The sequence below is a fragment of the Tamandua tetradactyla genome, chromosome 25 (assembly GCF_023851605.1).
Source record: "Tamandua tetradactyla isolate mTamTet1 chromosome 25, mTamTet1.pri, whole genome shotgun sequence".
NCBI lineage: Eukaryota > Metazoa > Chordata > Mammalia > Pilosa > Myrmecophagidae > Tamandua > Tamandua tetradactyla.
The window spans coordinates 45,462,149-45,479,610 of record NC_135351.1 but is presented as its reverse complement, the minus strand read 5'-3'; the positions used below and the strand labels follow the sequence as shown (position 1 = coordinate 45,479,610).

The window sequence follows — 17,462 nt, the reverse complement described above, 5'->3', positions numbered from 1 at the left end:
TAGAGATGGCGTCCAGGTCGGACTCCACTTCGGTGGCTTACCACGGCCACTCAGACATCGCCACACTTACTAGGAAGCCACCTTCCTATCACGACACTGGGACAGTGTCTTCGCCAAGAGAACCAGCTTGGCGTATCTGCTTCTGTTTAGACATGAACCCAAACTGCTCGGCTGGCAGTTGATCTCTCAAGGCTGTGGCATGTCGCTGTGGATTCGGGTATTGAGGAACGGGGGGTGTGTCACAAATGAGCTGATCAGCCCTTGAGAGAAACGGCGACTTAGATTCTGCTAACGACAGCCTGAGACTCACCGCGGGCCTCATCTGTGATGACAGCCTCTTTCTTCTGACGGATGAGTTTCCAGGCAGGTGTGGGAGGAGGTTTCGGTGGTGCCACAAGAGGACAAGCCCGAGTTCTAGTCACCAGCACGGGGTGGCTGCAAATGTGGGAAAGCCCATATTCTCGAAGCTTCTCAGCAGAATCTGCCTGAAAGTAGAGACAGACAGGAGACCACGCTTGCAATGGCCACAGGCATCTAAACTAATACTTGTGTCTTTAAAGACAGCATCACTGGACAGAGACAGGGTAGAAAAAATGGAAAAAAATCCCTCATTTTCTACCTCCCCTAATAAAAGCACCGTTACCATTTGCATTTCTTTCTATCTCTTAATTTTTCTGGGTCCCTGTTCCATGTTTGTAAAATGAGAGAACAGAGCGAGATGGCTCTTTTTAGTTCTGTTTAAGATTCTGTGAGATGAGACAAGTCTCAGCACTTCAGTTTTGGCCTGAAGTTAACCGACCTTTATTTTTTGTTGTTGCGGTATGGCGGGGGTCACATTTCATTCTTTTCCATGTGAGTACCCCATTATTGCGGCATCATTTGTTGAATTATTGTTTTTTTTGTTGTTTGTTTGTTTGTCTTGCTTGTTTGTTTTGTTTTGGGGGAAGTGCAGGGACCGAGAATTGAACCCAGGTCTCCAGCATGACAGACAAGAATTCTACCACTGAACTACCCTTGCACCCCCAACCAACCTTTACTTTTTAACAAATTGAAGCTTTGGCACAGGTGCGTAAAATCTTAGTTCATCCTAAATGACGTCTAACCTGACAAACGCAAAGCAGGAGCTCACGTAGTGAAATATCCGATACAGACACGGGTCCCTTACACCTTTCTCCATCTCCAGGGGGGAGCCAAATGCTGTCTGTGTCCTGACTCCCACCTCTCACACTGCCTCCAAGCTGCCCCCCCCGCCCCGCAACCTGTTCACAGCCTGCAGACCCCTGAGCCGGCGGGGTCCCAGTGAGCCCCTCTGCTTCCTTCCAATACACTCCTCCTCCTCACCTCCTGACTTCCGACGGCTTCTTCCCCAGCCACTTTCCCCAGGGACCCCTGCTTGTGCCTCCCCCGCTGACCCCCTGGCCAGCTGCCCTTTAAGGCCTGAAGCCTGTGGTGTGCCATCTGCGAGACCCTCCCTGCGGTTATTTTGTTGTCTGCCTCCCTGCTTGTGGGAAGGGGCCTTGTCAGCCTGGCTCTGGGGTCCTGGGCTGGACCCTCAGCAGCGCACAGCAGGGAAGGGAGAGGAGGGAGAGGGGGAGGGCGATGGAGGGGGGAGGGGGGAGGGGGAGGGGAGGGGAGGGGGAGGGGGAGGAAAGGCCTCTGGAAGGCCAAGGTGATAACTCATAGCAAAGTGTAATCATCAGCCAATGGAGGTATTTACATTTCAACTTAATTACCATTCAATTTTTAAATCTCAGTTGTTTCTATTCATTATTGATTATTGATTTTTTGTTGTTAATCAAAATTTGGTCATCAATTCCTAATTAGTGAAATGCACATTTATACTTCGCTACATCATAGTCCCATCTTATCCTTCAGTGCAGTGACTTCAGAACTCTGACACCTCGCCATGAAGTGCTAGAGGATGTGAACAGTCCCCAAATGGGTGAGACCAGGAAGCACCCGCGCAGACGCGTGTGTGTGGGAGCGCGCTGTCGAGTAGCTGGGTGGGCCTTACCTCCATAAGAGAAGGAGAAGAAAGGCTTTTCTGTTCGGGAATGAAAGACAGCTTACAGAATTAGGAGAAACCATATGTACCAGGCAACCACGAAATCATGCATTGTCAAATATGCAACATTGTGGAAAATATTAATGGCTTATTATTAGGTGAAAAATCTGGGTTCTAAACAGAACCCAAGTTAGGATTCCACTCTCTAAAAAGAGGTACATACAAACAGAATATGTGCGTAGAAGAAAAGTCAAAGGGCATATGCCAAAATGTTTAAGGTGCATAATAAAATTTGAATATTTTAATTGTAGTTCTTTTGACTATATTTTCTAAATTTCCGATAATTTGGTAAATATATAAGAAGAAGGAAATTGACATTTTGTTTTGTGTGCATTACTTTAAGATATTTTGGAAGGCCCTAGCAGTGGTTTGACAGGCTTGGTTGTGAATTTATTGAAATCATCTTATGATAAGAAAACACATGTGAGCTATTTTTGGGAAGGAGGTTTAATATTCCCTAGGAGTGAGTTACACCGTCACCACTGAAATACACCATTTTTATGCCTTTCTTTCCCTTATACTAGAAGGCATCTACAAAATAAATGCAACTACATTCTTCTTTCCTATTTTACATAGACTTATTATTACAGTAATCTAAGATAGTTTTGGACATGCCAAGTCCTTCAGGCCAAACACCAAATTTTAAGCATAAAGAAACTGAAAGCGAGGGATAGAATTTTAATTAAATTCTAGTATAACTCCTACCGCAGCAAGTACTCACACTAACACCACACCACAGGTGAGCCTGTGGTGCCTGGTCCTGAGTGCTTACCATCTTCTCCAATGAAAAGATCTTCTTTTCAAACAAGTAGAGAGGCGTGAAGGTGGCATACACTGCGGTGGGAGGGCACTGCGTGGCCGAGGAGCCTGCGAGAGCAAACAGACGAACTGGGTCACTGAAATTCCCGTCAAAGTGGGGCTGCACACAGCTCGTCCCAGACGGACCAACTTCCGTAATGAACTATCTTTGCTGGTAGAAAATAGGCAAATGACCCTAAATTAACGAAATAGACGTTGTATCTCAGTTATGCATCTATTTTATTGAACGTCTCATTACTTAACCTTCATAATAGTACCATTTAATTACATAAGGCAAGACTTGGCCTCACTGTAGAAAAGGTATCCCATGGGCTTCCTGTAGCTCATCGTGACGCAGAACGGCCTACAAATGAGCACTTTGAAAATCAGTGATTTTCATGTTGCAATGTATCTTCGGTTCATGATAGACTACTCTGTTTTCAACTTAAAGGAAAATTCCAGGAGTTTCTATTCCATTTCTGAGAAAGAATACATAAACAAATTAATACTTTCATCAAGAAGGAAGACGTGACTTGGAATCTTCAATGCTTGTAGAATTTGCTCTTGAGTTCACTTACTTTATCCTTGGCATGTTCCCTAACTTTGCTGAAGGGCCCGTCTTTGACTGAGGCAGCTTTTATTCTACAAGGATCTGACTAAACCAAAACAATCAGTTTGTTTTCCTCTCTTCATTTTATTTTTAATTGGAAAAGGTTTGTTACAGTCTTTTACGAATTCTAACCCTTACCTTTAACTCTATTACATAACAGGTTTTAAAAGAATAATATCTTTATATCCACAAAACATAACTGAGATATGATGAGACTCTGCACTTTTACTATTACTGAAATGATTTAAGTTTTTTGGGATATTGTGATGGAATTAATGTATTTTGCACATGGAAAGAACATGTCTTTTGGGGTCCTAAGGGTGGAATGTGTTAGTTTGAAGCTGATACATGCCCCGGAAAAGGCCATGTTCTTTGAATCCATGCCTGTGTGTGTAGACCTTTAGATTAGGTTATTTCAATTGAGATGTGAACCATCACATTCAAAATAGGCCTTATTTACCTTACTGGATTCCTTTATAGGAGGATAAAACACATACAGAAGCTAAGAGATGAAACAGAGAGAAGCACCCAGAGACCTTTAGAGAAAAAGCCACAGACATAGAAGCCAGAAGCCAAAGCAATGAAACCTGGGGATGGGGGTGGGGGACCAGCAGATGTCACCCTGTGTCTTGCTATCTGACAGAGGAGCCCAGGCTCACCAGTAACTGGTCTTCAGAGAAGGCATTGCCCTGTTGGTGCCTAAATTGCAGCATTTTCCTGGCCTTAGGACTGTAGGACTGTAAATTTGTAAGCAAGTAAATCCCCATCGTAAAAGCCAACCCATTTCTTGTGTATTGCATTTCAGGAGCTTCAACAAACTGAAACAATGATCCATCCAGAAAACCTTTCAGACCTGGAAATTCAGAAACCATTAATGTAGAAAACCAGATGTGGGACATACCAGACAAAGACTTTGAAAAATGGTCTTCAATATGCTGAAGAAGATAAAGAAAACCACGGAGAAAGAATGAAAGGATATCAGGAAAACGAAGACTGAACAATATGGTAGTCTCAATAAAGGAAACAAATAGAAGTACTAGAGTTGAGACTACATTTGAAATCTCAAAGTCCCTGGAGGGTTTTAAAAGCAGATTAGAACTGGCAGAGAAAAGAATCCGTAACCTCAAAGAGAAGATAATTGAAATGATTCTGGCTCAGAAGCGTAGAGAAATGAGAATTCTGAGTAGTGGACAGGACCTAAGGGCCTGTGGGACACCATCAAATGTACCAATCAACACATTTCAGGATGTCCCTGAGAGAAGAGAGAGAAAGGGGCAGAAGGAATAGCCAAAGAAATAATGGCAGAAAACTTCCTAAATCTAAAAAAAAAAAAAAAAAAAATGAATGTACGTATTTAAGAATCCCAAAAGGGAAGTGCACTGGTGGCTCAGTGGCAAAATTCTTGCCTGCTGTGTGCCAGAGACCCGGGTTTGATTCCCGGAACCTGCCCATGTTAAAAAAAAAAAAAAAAAAAAAAGAATCCCCCCAAACTCCAAAAGGATAAGTTCACAGAGAACCCTGCCAGACACAAAGACACATAGTACCCAAACTGTTAAATGCTAATAACAAGGACAGAGTTCTGAAAGTTGCCAAGAGAAAAGCAACATGTTAAATGTACAAGGGAATCCCAATGAGTTGAAGCATCAATTTCTCATAAGAAATCACAGAGGCAAGGAGGCAGTAGGATGAAATATTTAAAGTGATGAAATTTAAAAAATGTCCAGCCAAGAATTTTACCTCTCTAAAGACTGTATTTAAAAAATAAAAGGAGAGGTGGTGCAAGGGAAGTTCAGTGGTAGAATTCTTGCCTGCCATGCAGGGAACCTGGGTTCGACTCCCAGTCCATGCAATTCCCCCCAAAAACCAAACAAACAAAAATTCAACAAATGGTGCTGCAATAACTCACATGGAAAAATAATGAAATAAATAAATGAGAAATGAAGACATTTCCAGGTAAACAAAAGCTGCAAGAGTTCATCACCACTAGGTCTGCCCTACGAGCAACGCCAAAGGGAGCTCTTCAGGCTGGAAGGAAGGACACTAGGCAGTGGATTGAAGTGGCCTAATGAACTAAAGAGCCCCAGTAATGATACGGGTAGTTGCAAATGCCAGTACTGTTGTAACATTTTTGGTATGTAACTCAACTTTTTACTTTTTACAATTTCTAAAATGCCAAGGCATAAAACGAAATGAAAAATGTATTGTTTGGGGCATACAATGTATAAATAAATAATTTGTAACAAGTACAACAAAGAGGTGGGGGGCAGAGTGGTATAAAACAGTATGTGAGTATGTTATTTAAGGTAAGTTTGCCTCAACTCAAACATGATCATTATGATTTAGGATATTAGATTTAAGCCCCACAGCAACAACCAATAAAACATCTGAAAAATACATACAGAACGAAATGAGAAGGGATTCAAAATGATACCCTCAAAATGAAAAAAATAAGTGGAAAGTAGGCATTAATGGAATGAACAGGGAAGAGGGGATGCCAGCTACATCTGTGCTGTTTCATCAGAAGAAGCAAAAGCTTTCCATAAGCCCTTGGGAAGCTTCACCTGAACAGGTAGGTGTAAATGGCTGCTCCTCCCTACCTGACCACAAGGGAAATGCAAGCACATTTCACTCGGAGCTGGGATAGGCATACCCTGGACAAATAGAGGTTCTCCAGTAAGAAGGAAGGGTCAGGCAGCACTGTCCAGTGTGTCCTAAGCAGCCCGACAGCAGTCTCATAGTTGAGACATTATACACCCAAGATGAAAGAAAAAGGAAGGCTAATATTTTCTGCTACTTATCACACATTCTGTTGTATAATTACTGGGTACCAACATAAAAACCTTTTACTGATTTCTGATTTTCCCTGACATGGATTATTGCCCTTATGACAAGGTTTCTCAATAATTACATCCGAGTACTCTAATGCATTACAATAATATCATAGACTATTTTTTTCATTTCCCTTTGCTAATTATTATTGAAAATTCTTATCAGTAGTAATAATCTAGAGAAAGGTAACCATTAAAGACCTGGGCACACACCTGTTCACCCAGAATAAGGCCAGAATAGGGTCTTCACCTGGGTACTTTTGCTAGTGATGCACACTGAAAGATCATGTAATGTCATCTTAATTACATGTGCAATATGGGTTACTTTCCATTGCGTGTATGAGTGATGGAGAAGATGATTTGGTGAAGAAGCAGCATTTCCTATTTGTTGAGCTTCTCCTAGCCACGAGGCGCTGTGCTACACCAGCTTGGGGCATCGTGACCCCACAGCTCGCGTGCCTGAGCTGCGTGAGGACAGGACGTGATGGCAAAGGAGGCCTGCTGGCCTTTCAGCACTCTTACTGCTCAGAACAACAACAATGAAAACTGTGGGGCGGGCAGCAGTGGCGCAGTGGCGGAGTTCTCGCCTGCCATGCCAGAGACCCGGGTTCGATTCCTAGCACCTGCCCATGCAAATAAAATAAAAGACAAAACGAGAACAAACCTGTGCCCTTGACAATAATGATCATAAAAGAGCAATAATATTCAGGTTGCAATGACACAGAAGTTACTGACGCTACAGTATATGGTTCTAGTATCCATAAAGAAGAATTATTCATCATCTCGGATTAAATCCTGGTGTATAATTACCGAAACTTTGTCTGTTGGTCTCAGCTTCATAAGAAACTCGAACTCTACGTCTGGTTTGCACAACCTGCTCATCAGCTTCCTTGCCTTCCCTGCCGCCATCTACGCTGTGGCAACACGCTCCACTGTCCCTGCCGGGCACCTTGACTGGGGTCGGCTTGATTAGGGTTGTGCCTTGAAGCCAGGTTGTGAGCTTCAGGACATGGGAGCCCCGCGTGCGCACACACCTGTGCAGGCAGCAGTGCCCGTGGACACCTCCCATCAAGAAGGACGTGCACACTCACTGTCCGGCAAAGCTAAATACTCCATATCGGTTTTCCAGTTTCCTTTTCATGGTCCACTTCACTTTTTGACATTTTTGATTTATCACGGAAAAGCATTTTCTCTTCCAGAAAGAATAGTGATTAAAGGCCAAATTCAAGTAGAAAACTTCAAGTACATAAGGGTTGAATTTATTTCAAACATTAGAGATAGCCTTGTATTTTAAAAAGTTTACAGTGTATAAGTATTTTAGTCAAGGTTACATTCCATATTTGCATCTTAAACACTGGAAATTTTAGCGTTTTGACTAAAACTTCCCAAATCTAAATCTTTAGGCATCAAACACTTTGCCACAGACCTTTAGTATATCACTCACACTGAGATTTTACCATAGCTGACCATTAGGGAAGACTGGACAACATGACAATGGAAGTAACACTGCAAGGAAGCCTGAAAGGTCACTTTCTCAGTGAGACAGAGGATGTTCATTTTACAGTGTATAAACAGATAAATCTTACATGCCTTCTGCATTTTAAAATTGGGCTTCTTAATGACAGTTTTAAAACTGGCTGTGCCATTTTATTTTAATGATAGCTGTGATGAATATGCTACTTCCAGAAAATAAAACAGGGATTCTTTACATCAAATTTTCAGTGATGTCTCAAAGTTAGCTGTAAAATACTATGCACCTAATATCACCTAAAGGCTATGCTATTTTCTTTTCCATACAATTTTGGATTGTAATATAGTAGGTAAACCAGAAGAACTGAAGGAAGTTGAGCTATAATAATAGCATCCAAAATCTACTTAGATTTACTTCTGAGGGAGCAGGAAGTTCAAACAGCTGCTCTTTCTTCCTTATGTCAGATAAAATAGCCCATCCACCCTAGCAGACAAAGCGCATTATAACACATTCTCTCATTTAAGAATTAGTGAAGGTTTTAGCCAGGATGCTGATACAATGTAGCTTGGCCAAGCAGCAGGACATGTTCCTGGGCTCCCACTTAGCTCTGCCAAGAGCCTGCACCAGGCTGGAGTCTGCCTCTGCAGGGTACAGGGCTTAAAGGGCCCCTGTGCCTGCCTCTGCGGGGGTCCTGGTTTAAAGGGCCCCTGCGCCTACCTCTGCGGGGTCCAGGGTCTAAAGGGCCCCGGCGCCTACCTCTGCAGGGTCCAGGGTCTAAAGGGCCCCGGCGCCTACCTCTGCAGGGTCCAGGGTCTAAAGGGCCCCGGCGCCTACCTCTGCAGGGTCCAGGGCTTAAAGGGTCCCGGTGCCTATCTCTGCAGGGTCCAGGGTCTAAAGGGCCCCGGCGCCTACCTCTGTGGGGTCCAGGGTTTAAAGGACCCCGGCGCCTACCTCTGCGGGGTCCAGGGCTTAAAGGGCCCCTGCGCCTACCTCTGTGGGGTCCTGGGTTTAAAGGGCCCCGGCGCCTACCTCTGCAGGGGTCCTGGTTTAAAGGGCCCCGGCGCCTACCCCACCCCACCCGCCTGCTCGGAAGGGGCCTCAGCAGTGTGACTCCACAGCCCAAGCCCTGAATTGCTTTGTGGATCTTCAGATCACAACTACCTGTGTGCTCAGTGTGTCATCACCTTTATTTTCACATGGAAAGTGAAACTCTATGTGGTTTAGCCATTTTCATGTTTTTCTAGTAACTATGGGAATGTGAGGTGTCCGCTATGAGAAAACATTGCTTATGGCATTAATACAGGAAAACCATTTTTAATATGGAATTAAAAATACAGTGACATGACTGTTTTCTCTACCAAACCACCAGGTGTTCCTGTAAAACTAAAAGGCCATCATTATTAAGATGTTCTCATAAAATTGCAAAAACATGTTAGGAAAAAAGACACAATAAAGATCAGCCAGATAGAGCAGATGCTTGAGGCAAAACTGCGTTCAACCACATGATGGAGAAGAGGCCAACAGGTACAACCTGCACTGCATGATGGAGAACAGGTTGGCAGGTACAACCTACACCAGGTGACAGAGAACAGGCTGGCAGGTACAACCTGCACTGCATGATGGAGAACAGGCCAACAGGTACAACCTACACCATGTGATGGAGAACAGGCCAACTGTACAACCTATACCACATGACGGAGAAGCCGACAGGTACATCCTATACCACATGACAGAGAACAGGGTGACAGATACAACCTATACCGCATGATGGAGAACAGGCTGACAGGTACAACCTACATCATGTGATGGAGAACAGGCTGACAGGTACAACCTACACTGTGTGATGGAGAACAGGCCGACAGATACAACCTACACCGTGTGACGGAGAACAGGTTGACAGTACAACCTACACCACGTGACAGAGAACAGACCGACAGGTACAACCTACACTACGTGATGGAGAACAGGCTGACAGGTACAACCTACACTGTGTGATGGAGAACAGGCCGACAGGCACAACCTACACCATGTGATGGAGAACAGACCAACAGGCACAACCTACACTGTGTGATGGAGAACAGGCTGACAGGTACAACCTACACCGCATGATGGAGAACAGGCCGACAGTACAACCTACACCACATGACAGAGAACAGGCTGACAGGCACAACCTATGCCACGTGACAGAGAACAGGCCGACAGTACAACCTACACCGCATGACAGAGAACAGGCCGACAGGCACAACCTACGCCACATGACAGAGAACAGGCCGACAGTACAATCTACACCCCATGACGGAGAACAGGACGACAGGTACAACCTATACGCTGCAAGAATAGGATCAGCACCTCCAAGCTGACACTGGAACGTCTCAGAAACCCATCTTGTCTCCGTCCTGACTAGAGTGCACTACTCGCTCTTAGCAGCGTGTGTCTGCTCTCAGCCTGATTCCCGTTTCTTAGGGGAGCACCTACACCTGAGCTGTCCTGGGTGGGGCAGTGACCCGGGGACCTACCGAGACAACTTGTCAGTCCAGATTGGAACTAGAAGCAACCGATGAGGGGTCTGCAGTGTGACACTAAACAGCAGGCACATGACCCAGAGCATTTCACCGCAGGGGTGTGGTGTCATTACCACAGACTCCCTGTGTCTCCGCAGCCCCAATGTGAGGCCAGCACTGTGGGAGAAACACACCCCTGGTCCTGAAGTCTCCAGCCTGGCGGTGGTTTTGTAAGACTGGTGCCCACACGAGCCAGGAGCCCAACTTCATGAGGGTGGGTGGCCGGCATCTCACTGGCCATATGGGGAGCTGGACTTGGGTCTGAGGCTACACGTCAGCCGCTAGTGCCTTGCAGAGAGACGCCTGCAGTGAGGAGCAGACACCTGCTCGGCTGCAACCCTGCCCCTGCGATGCTGCCCCGGGGAGCCTGGCCCCTTCACCCCAGCATGCACACCACTCGCAGGCCCCCCACTAGGGGGTGTTTCCCAGCGTGTTGGGGGCACCTAGTGGCCAGTCACCCTGGCAGCCTGGGCAGGCGGGGCTTACAGTCGGATAAGGACTGCATGGAGTAGTGCGCCTCGGACGAGGGTCTTGAACTGTGAAGTGAAAACTTGAATTTTTCCTTCTCCTTTTCCTTTTCTCCATCTTTACTCCTCTTCTTCCCAGCATCTTTTGTATCTGCTTTTTCTGACACTAAAAAAATCATAATAAATTTTTAAGCATAAAACCTCAAACTATGTTACTTATTCAGTAAAAATATCATAAAATGGCCAAAATCTTAGTATTATTTAGATGTAAAACCATAGTCCCAAGCTTCCTAAAACAATACTCCCTTGAAATGAGAAACACCAAAACAAAGAGAAAACTTTGGAAACTGGCATGTGATGTGAAAGACATGCAAAAATTTTTCTATTAGCCACTTTACATAAACATATGTTTCACGGAGATGATCATTTGAATACAATTTGTCCACACATGTTATAATGATTTTTCTCATCCTAAAACATACAAGAAAAACAGCAAAACATGCCTTAAGGTTGAGTCCTAAGTATGGGGCCTTCTCAGACCTTATTTTTGGGGCCCCGTGTCAAGGAAACCCAGTGTTCTGTCTCCGGAGCATCTTCTGTTGGGTCCAGCATCGGACTAGCATGCGTGGACCCACACTGCCCTGTCTGCATGACCGTGCCAGAAGCCGGGTGCCCAGAACCGTCCCCACTGTGTCAATTCCCTACATACCTACAATACCTGCTTCTACGAAACGTCTTCTCTCCACTTAAAGTTTTCCCCCAAGAGTTGTATTTCCTAATAAATCCTGCCAATTCTGAAAAGAAGCTACAGATTTCCACCATTTAATTCTCTGCATCATCTCCTAATATTGTATCACCATTAGTCAGTTTAAATTTTCTTTTTAATTTGCATAAGTAAAAACTCTGGCATTAAAAACAAGCAAACCTGTGTCATTTCTTAGCTTTTATAATGGATTTAATATCTATGTTAGATATGAAAATAAAGACAGTGATAATTCCAAACATAGAAGGAGACATTTAACTGGGAAGTAGAAGTATAAAAAAAAGTTTATCAGAATTTCATTTTATTTTACTTTTTAAAAGTCTTTGTTGTACACTATTACATATATATCATCTCTGCACCTGCTGCTTCCTCTATCCCTTAGGTTTTCCTCAAGCCTCAATCAATGAACAGAGCGTCCTGCATCAAGGCTCATGTTTAGTTTGTGGATATACCTTTGTATTTTCATAATTCGTTAGAAAATTCGCCAGTATTAGTCTCTCCTGCTAGATGGTAGGCTCCAGGGGGTGAGCTCCATGTCCGTTTTGCTCACCAAGTTACACCAGTTCCCAGAGCCCTTTGGCAAGTAGTGTATTTTCAGGCATGGGTGGATGGATAGATGGGTGGACAGACAGACGCATGGATGGACGGATAGATGGGTGGATGGACAGATGGATGGATGGATGGATAGATGGGTGGACGGACAGATGGGTGGATGGATGGATACATGGGTGGACAGACAGATAGCTGGATGGATAGATGGGTGGACGGACAGATGGGTGGATGGATGGATACATGGGTGGACAGACAGATAGGTGGATGGATAGATGGGTGGACAGACAGATGGGTGGATGGATGGATAGAGGGGTGGACGGACAGATGGCTGGCTGGATAGATGGGTGGATGGATAGATGGATGGATGGATGGGTGGATGGATAAATGGATGGGTGGATGTTAATTTGTGAGACACGAAGAAGGGCTTCTAGGAACAAATTAATTTTGAAACACTTGGCAAAACCAATTCCACTCAGCCTCATCTGCCTGCTTGTCCTGAGCTAAGGGGCAGCAGGTCATCCCGGGTGGGGCCTTGGAAGGTGGGCATCACTCACAGCCATGGCCTTGGACATTTCTGAGGAGCATCTAAAGTAATAAACTCTGGGCAGTGTTCTGTGGGAAGTGCTGGTGGACAAGATCTTGGTGGGAAATAATTCTGAGAAAATACTAGTGTTTTATAAACACAAACATTTGAAAGCTTGTGCTAGATGCAACTGAGGCATGTGAGGCGTCTGAGCATCCCTAGTATATGTAATTCCCCCTGCTGGTATGAGCTTTGTCATTCATAAGCACTGGGATATTTTGGAGACTGAACAAAATACATAATTAAATGATGCATTTCCCACTTTGAAAAGAGAAATGATCTCGCACTTTGTAAAATAACTTGAAATTATTTTATCTCCAAATTTAAACTTCTACCTTACAGTAAGTTATTGGCAAACCATAATCTAATCTTCGTTCAGTTCACATTCCTTGATACAAAAACAAGGCAAAATGGACGACTGTTCTCAGCATGCTCTGCTCTACGTGCAGCATGCAAGAAAGAGGTAATTAATGGAAAGTGGAAAAGCAATGTCTCTTCCATTATGAACACTGTATTAATTTAGTATCATCAAGCAGACAACTGGCTTTCACTTTTAAATAAAGCAATGTATTTAACAATTCTTTACAAATTCTAAAATCCTAGGAAAGGAGCATCCCAATTGCCTGCCTGCTTTCATAACACTTAAGAAACAATAATGATAAAAAAAGAAGCATCCATTTCAACAATGATGATAAAATATCCATACACAATATCCTTATTGAGTAACATTTTGATAAAAGAGGTCTTACCCTTTGAAACTCTGTCACTTTTCTCTGGTCCTTTGAGTGCCGTAAATGAACTTTCAGGTTTGAAGTCTTTCGCATCTTTCACTTCCTTCCCCGCTTCCTTTACTTTGGCATCTGTCAGCATCATTTTGTTTTCGGAGCTGGGCTCGTCTGACAGCTTAAACTCAGGCAGTATTTCTTTCAGTAGCTCCCAAACTTTGTCCACATAGCGTGGGCTTAGAGAAAGGACACCAGCATTAATTTGAAGCATCAATAAATGAAGCTTCTCCCTCCACATTAAGAAATTACTGACAGGAAAAGCAACCTGACATTTCACAATAAGGGTTTCAACACCTACTTCCGTTTTAGTAAAAACACCTGAGGGATGGGGACAGGGGGTGAGGCATCCCTGTCCCAGAGCGGATGGTGGTGGCGGTGCCACCCGCGTCCTGGACGTTATCAACACGCTGAATTATGCATTCTACTGCATAAAATGTATATTCACATATGTGATGTAACAGGACATTTCACAAGTTTAAAAACGTGCAGGGACGGGCACGATGCCAGCCGCAAGCCCGGAGCCCACCGCAGCCAACAGCAGACCACGAGGCTTCTCGCCGGACCGGCGTCGGGGCGGCGCGTGGAAACCCCGCATTTCCAGCTGGTCCCTGAGCCCGCAGCTGCTCCAATAAAGAGACCCACACCACATTCGTTGATTCCACCAGCTTTTATTGCCTCGTGGGGCTGCGCCGGGCTCAGGGTGGCCTGGCCAGGAGGAGCGCTGGCATTGCTCGGGCAGCGGGGCCAGGGCCGGCCCGGCGTCTCCCGGCCGTCATTGGCGCCCACCCCGCCCTCCTCCCTCCTTCCCCAGGCCCCGCCTCCTTCGGACGCCCCTCCCCCGCGCATCTTGAGGCCGTGGGCTTCCTTATTCCCGCGCTGGCCGTCTACACTACACAGACGCTCCTCCCGGGACGCACGATCTCGCTTCCAGCTCCCCCGTGTACACCTCTGACCTGCGCCTTAGCTCCTGTTCACGCCCCTCTCCTGACGTCCAAACACCGACTGGGCATCCGCCAGGAAAGACAGCCGGAAAGAATGAAAAAACAAAAGCTTCCTGCAGCACGGCCCACTGCTTAGCCCCACGTCAGGAACCTGAAAAGGACCAAGCGCCCTCTCCTTAGAGCCCTCCCACATGGCCCTGTCCTTCCACTGCAGGCAACCTCCTGTCCGCCCTGCGGGTCCCCTGCTCTGCGGAGGCTCCCAGCGAACCCAACCCTGCACAGGCCAGCCTCCTTGGGGCCTTCCCAGAGCACCAACCTGATCGGCTACCCGTTCTACCGCAGCCGCTGGACGACACGTCACCACGAGGACGCTCTGCCAGCTGCCCCACCCACCCGGCCTGGCCCACCGCGGGAACCCCATCCCCGCCACTCTGGAGCCCAATGGCCCCTAGCCCAGGTCTCAGAGCCATGTGTGTTCCGGGACCAGAGCCCACTCGCCCTGCCTTGGTGCTATCCTTTCTCTCTGCTGGCTTCCCCACTACAGCCCACTGCATCAGCGTCAACTCATCCTCTGAAGTTGGGAAATTAGGGTGCGTGACCCTGCTTCGAGTCCCCAAGAGTCTTTCACATACCTCTAGTGTAGCCTCCGTGGCACCCCTAAAATCGCTTCCCCCACAAACCCTGAGAACATCCGTCCTCGCTCCCAGCATGAGGGACACGACGCTGAAAGTACTGTGAGGCCCCTGCCCTGTGGCCCCACTGCGGCCGATGGGGAGAACCACGAGAGGGACAGAGAGGAGGACACAGAGAGACAGTGATCACCTTCAAGAGGAAATGAGAAGTGGATGGCAGGATGCGGCCTGACCTGGGGAAGGTAGCATTTATGCTTGGGGAGACCTGGGGGGCAGGAAGCCCCTTCCGGGCAGCAGGAAAGGAAGAGCCCCTGGAAGACCGAGAGGGAGCCTGGGTCCAGCGCCTGGGGGCGCCCAGCGAGCCTGCCAGGGTGGCGGGGTGAGACACGGGTGCCCGTCTCACAGTGTGGATGCCCGGAGAGACCCCCAGCCAGCCACGTGCCACGGCGAGCCACGGAAAGGCTTCAGAGGGGAGGGTGGCACGACCAGATTTACCATTCAGAAAAGCCCTCAGCCCGCCTTGGGGGGTACTTCCCAGAAGAGAGCAAACTAGATGCAGAGAGAGGGGCTGGGAGTTGATGCCTTCGTCAGAGTGAGCAGTGGTGCGGTGTCAACCCAGGATGCCGATAACGGAATGTAGGAAGTGGGCGGATTCTGGGTCCGGGCAGTAGGGAGGGAGAAAATAATTCAGCTTTTCAGCTCGGGTCACTGGGTGGCCAGGGTGCCGGATGAGACGCTCTAGGAGCAGAACCAGCTTCAGAGGCTGGGAATCAAGGGTTAATCTTTGAACTTTGAAATACATTTATGACACCCTAGTGACTATATCACTTAGGCAACTGTGTATATTTTCTGGAGTTCAGGAAAAGTCCATCAGGCATGCAGGTGAAAATCTGAAAGTCATTGGCAAATCAATTATTCAAAGTCATGGGACAAGGAGCTCTGCTGCACAACAGCATTTGGTGGTTGTGTGGTGGCTGAAGAACCATCAAAGAAGGCAGAGAAAGGGCAGCAAAGAACACAGGAGAAAGCGTGGGACAGCGTCCTATGGAAGCCGAGGAGATGGCGTGTGGTGATGAACAAGTGGTGGCCGCAGGATTTGCTGACTGTGAGGAGAGCCTTTCACTCGTGTGCACGCGTGTGATGAAGGAAGCACAGAGCGGGCAAGGGGGAGCGACGAGGAGGTGAGGAAAAGGTACAGACCACTCCTTCATTAGGATTTCCTCTGGGGGAAAAAAAGTGAGGTGAACTATTGGCTGGAAAATCCCCACTGGTTTCCTTGCATGTCTCTGATCTTCTCCGAGTTCAAACTGCCTCCTGCTCGCGGGCTCCGGAGCCCAGCAAACAGAAGCGGGCGGCAGAGGCAGCCCATCCCCTGCTCGGACACTGAGGTGTCACAGTGTCGATGTGAGGTGTAAAGAGGTGCTCAACGCCAGGCAGCCACACAGCTAGCAAATTACAGAACCAGGGTTCAACAGATCTCTCTGATTCCAAAGCCTGTGGTTTCTGTTTCCATCTACAATACACAGAAACGCGAAGCTGGGCAAAGGACCCTTCAAAGACCACAAATGAGCCTGGACACTAGGCTTGAAGCGGAAGGGATGGGTGCTGTGCCTGGGGAGGACACTCCAACCCCATGGAGCTGCCCAAGGGCCCGCTCATCTGGGACGGTCGCTCCCCACACCGCCTTCCACCGCTGAGGGGCTTCCAGCATCACGGAGAGTGGGACGGCATCTTCTGACCATTTCAAACAGCAAAGCTACTCCTTTTAGGAAAACAGGAGAGGCAAGTTCAGCACTAACAGACGGAGCAGCGAGTGCCGCCCTGTGCTGCTCACCGAGTGGACAGGGAGCTGGAGACACAGGACACGCTCACACGGAAAACACTCAGGACCCAGCTGGGCCCGCAGTCTCCTTGGCCCGGTGAAACCGCGGCCGGCCTGCCAAGCCCCTCATGGACTTCCGTTTCTAGGAAGAGAAACAGCCACTCCTGAGAGCTCTCTGGGCCTGTTCTCGGGTTTTCCTGTCTCCAAGGCCCCTGGCCCGCTTTTCTGTTTCATGGAAGCCCGTCAACCTTGAAGGCGCAGGTCCACGCCGCGTTGCCCGACGCTCTCTGACTCGCTCTTCAGAACCTTGCAGGCAGGTCTCATTGCCCCCGTTTCACGGATGAGGCCCAGGGAAGTGTCTGCTTGCAAAATTCATGTAGCTGGAAATGGGAAGTGTCGGAATTGAAGTCTAGCTCTGTAATTCTGATTTAAAGCCTTTTTCTTTACATCATTCTTGTTGACATTTCATAAGCAATCAGAAATTCATGCAAATTGAACATCTAAAATCCTTAAGTTTATTGTTAACTATTAAAATGGTTCCCTTGTAATTTTGAAAATAATGAAACTACTTTCAATCTTCTGTT

At 46.9% G+C, this 17,462-nt stretch overlaps 1 protein-coding gene across 6 annotated transcripts in view; it reads right to left on the bottom strand.

The window, feature by feature from the left end:
• The window catches only part of ADGB (androglobin), a 139,038-nt gene that overhangs the window by 80,873 nt on the left and 40,703 nt on the right, over positions 1 to 17,462 (bottom strand). For all 6 annotated transcript variants that reach the window (XM_077143405.1, XM_077143410.1, XM_077143406.1 and 3 more), the window contains 4 exons: positions 13,448 to 13,659; positions 10,820 to 10,966; positions 2,838 to 2,932; positions 311 to 485 (listed from right to left, as the gene is read on the bottom strand). In XM_077143405.1, the coding sequence (XP_076999520.1) occupies positions 311 to 485; positions 2,838 to 2,932; positions 10,820 to 10,966; positions 13,448 to 13,659 (629 nt within the window). The remainder of the gene's footprint in view (positions 1 to 310; positions 486 to 2,837; positions 2,933 to 10,819; positions 10,967 to 13,447; positions 13,660 to 17,462) is intronic.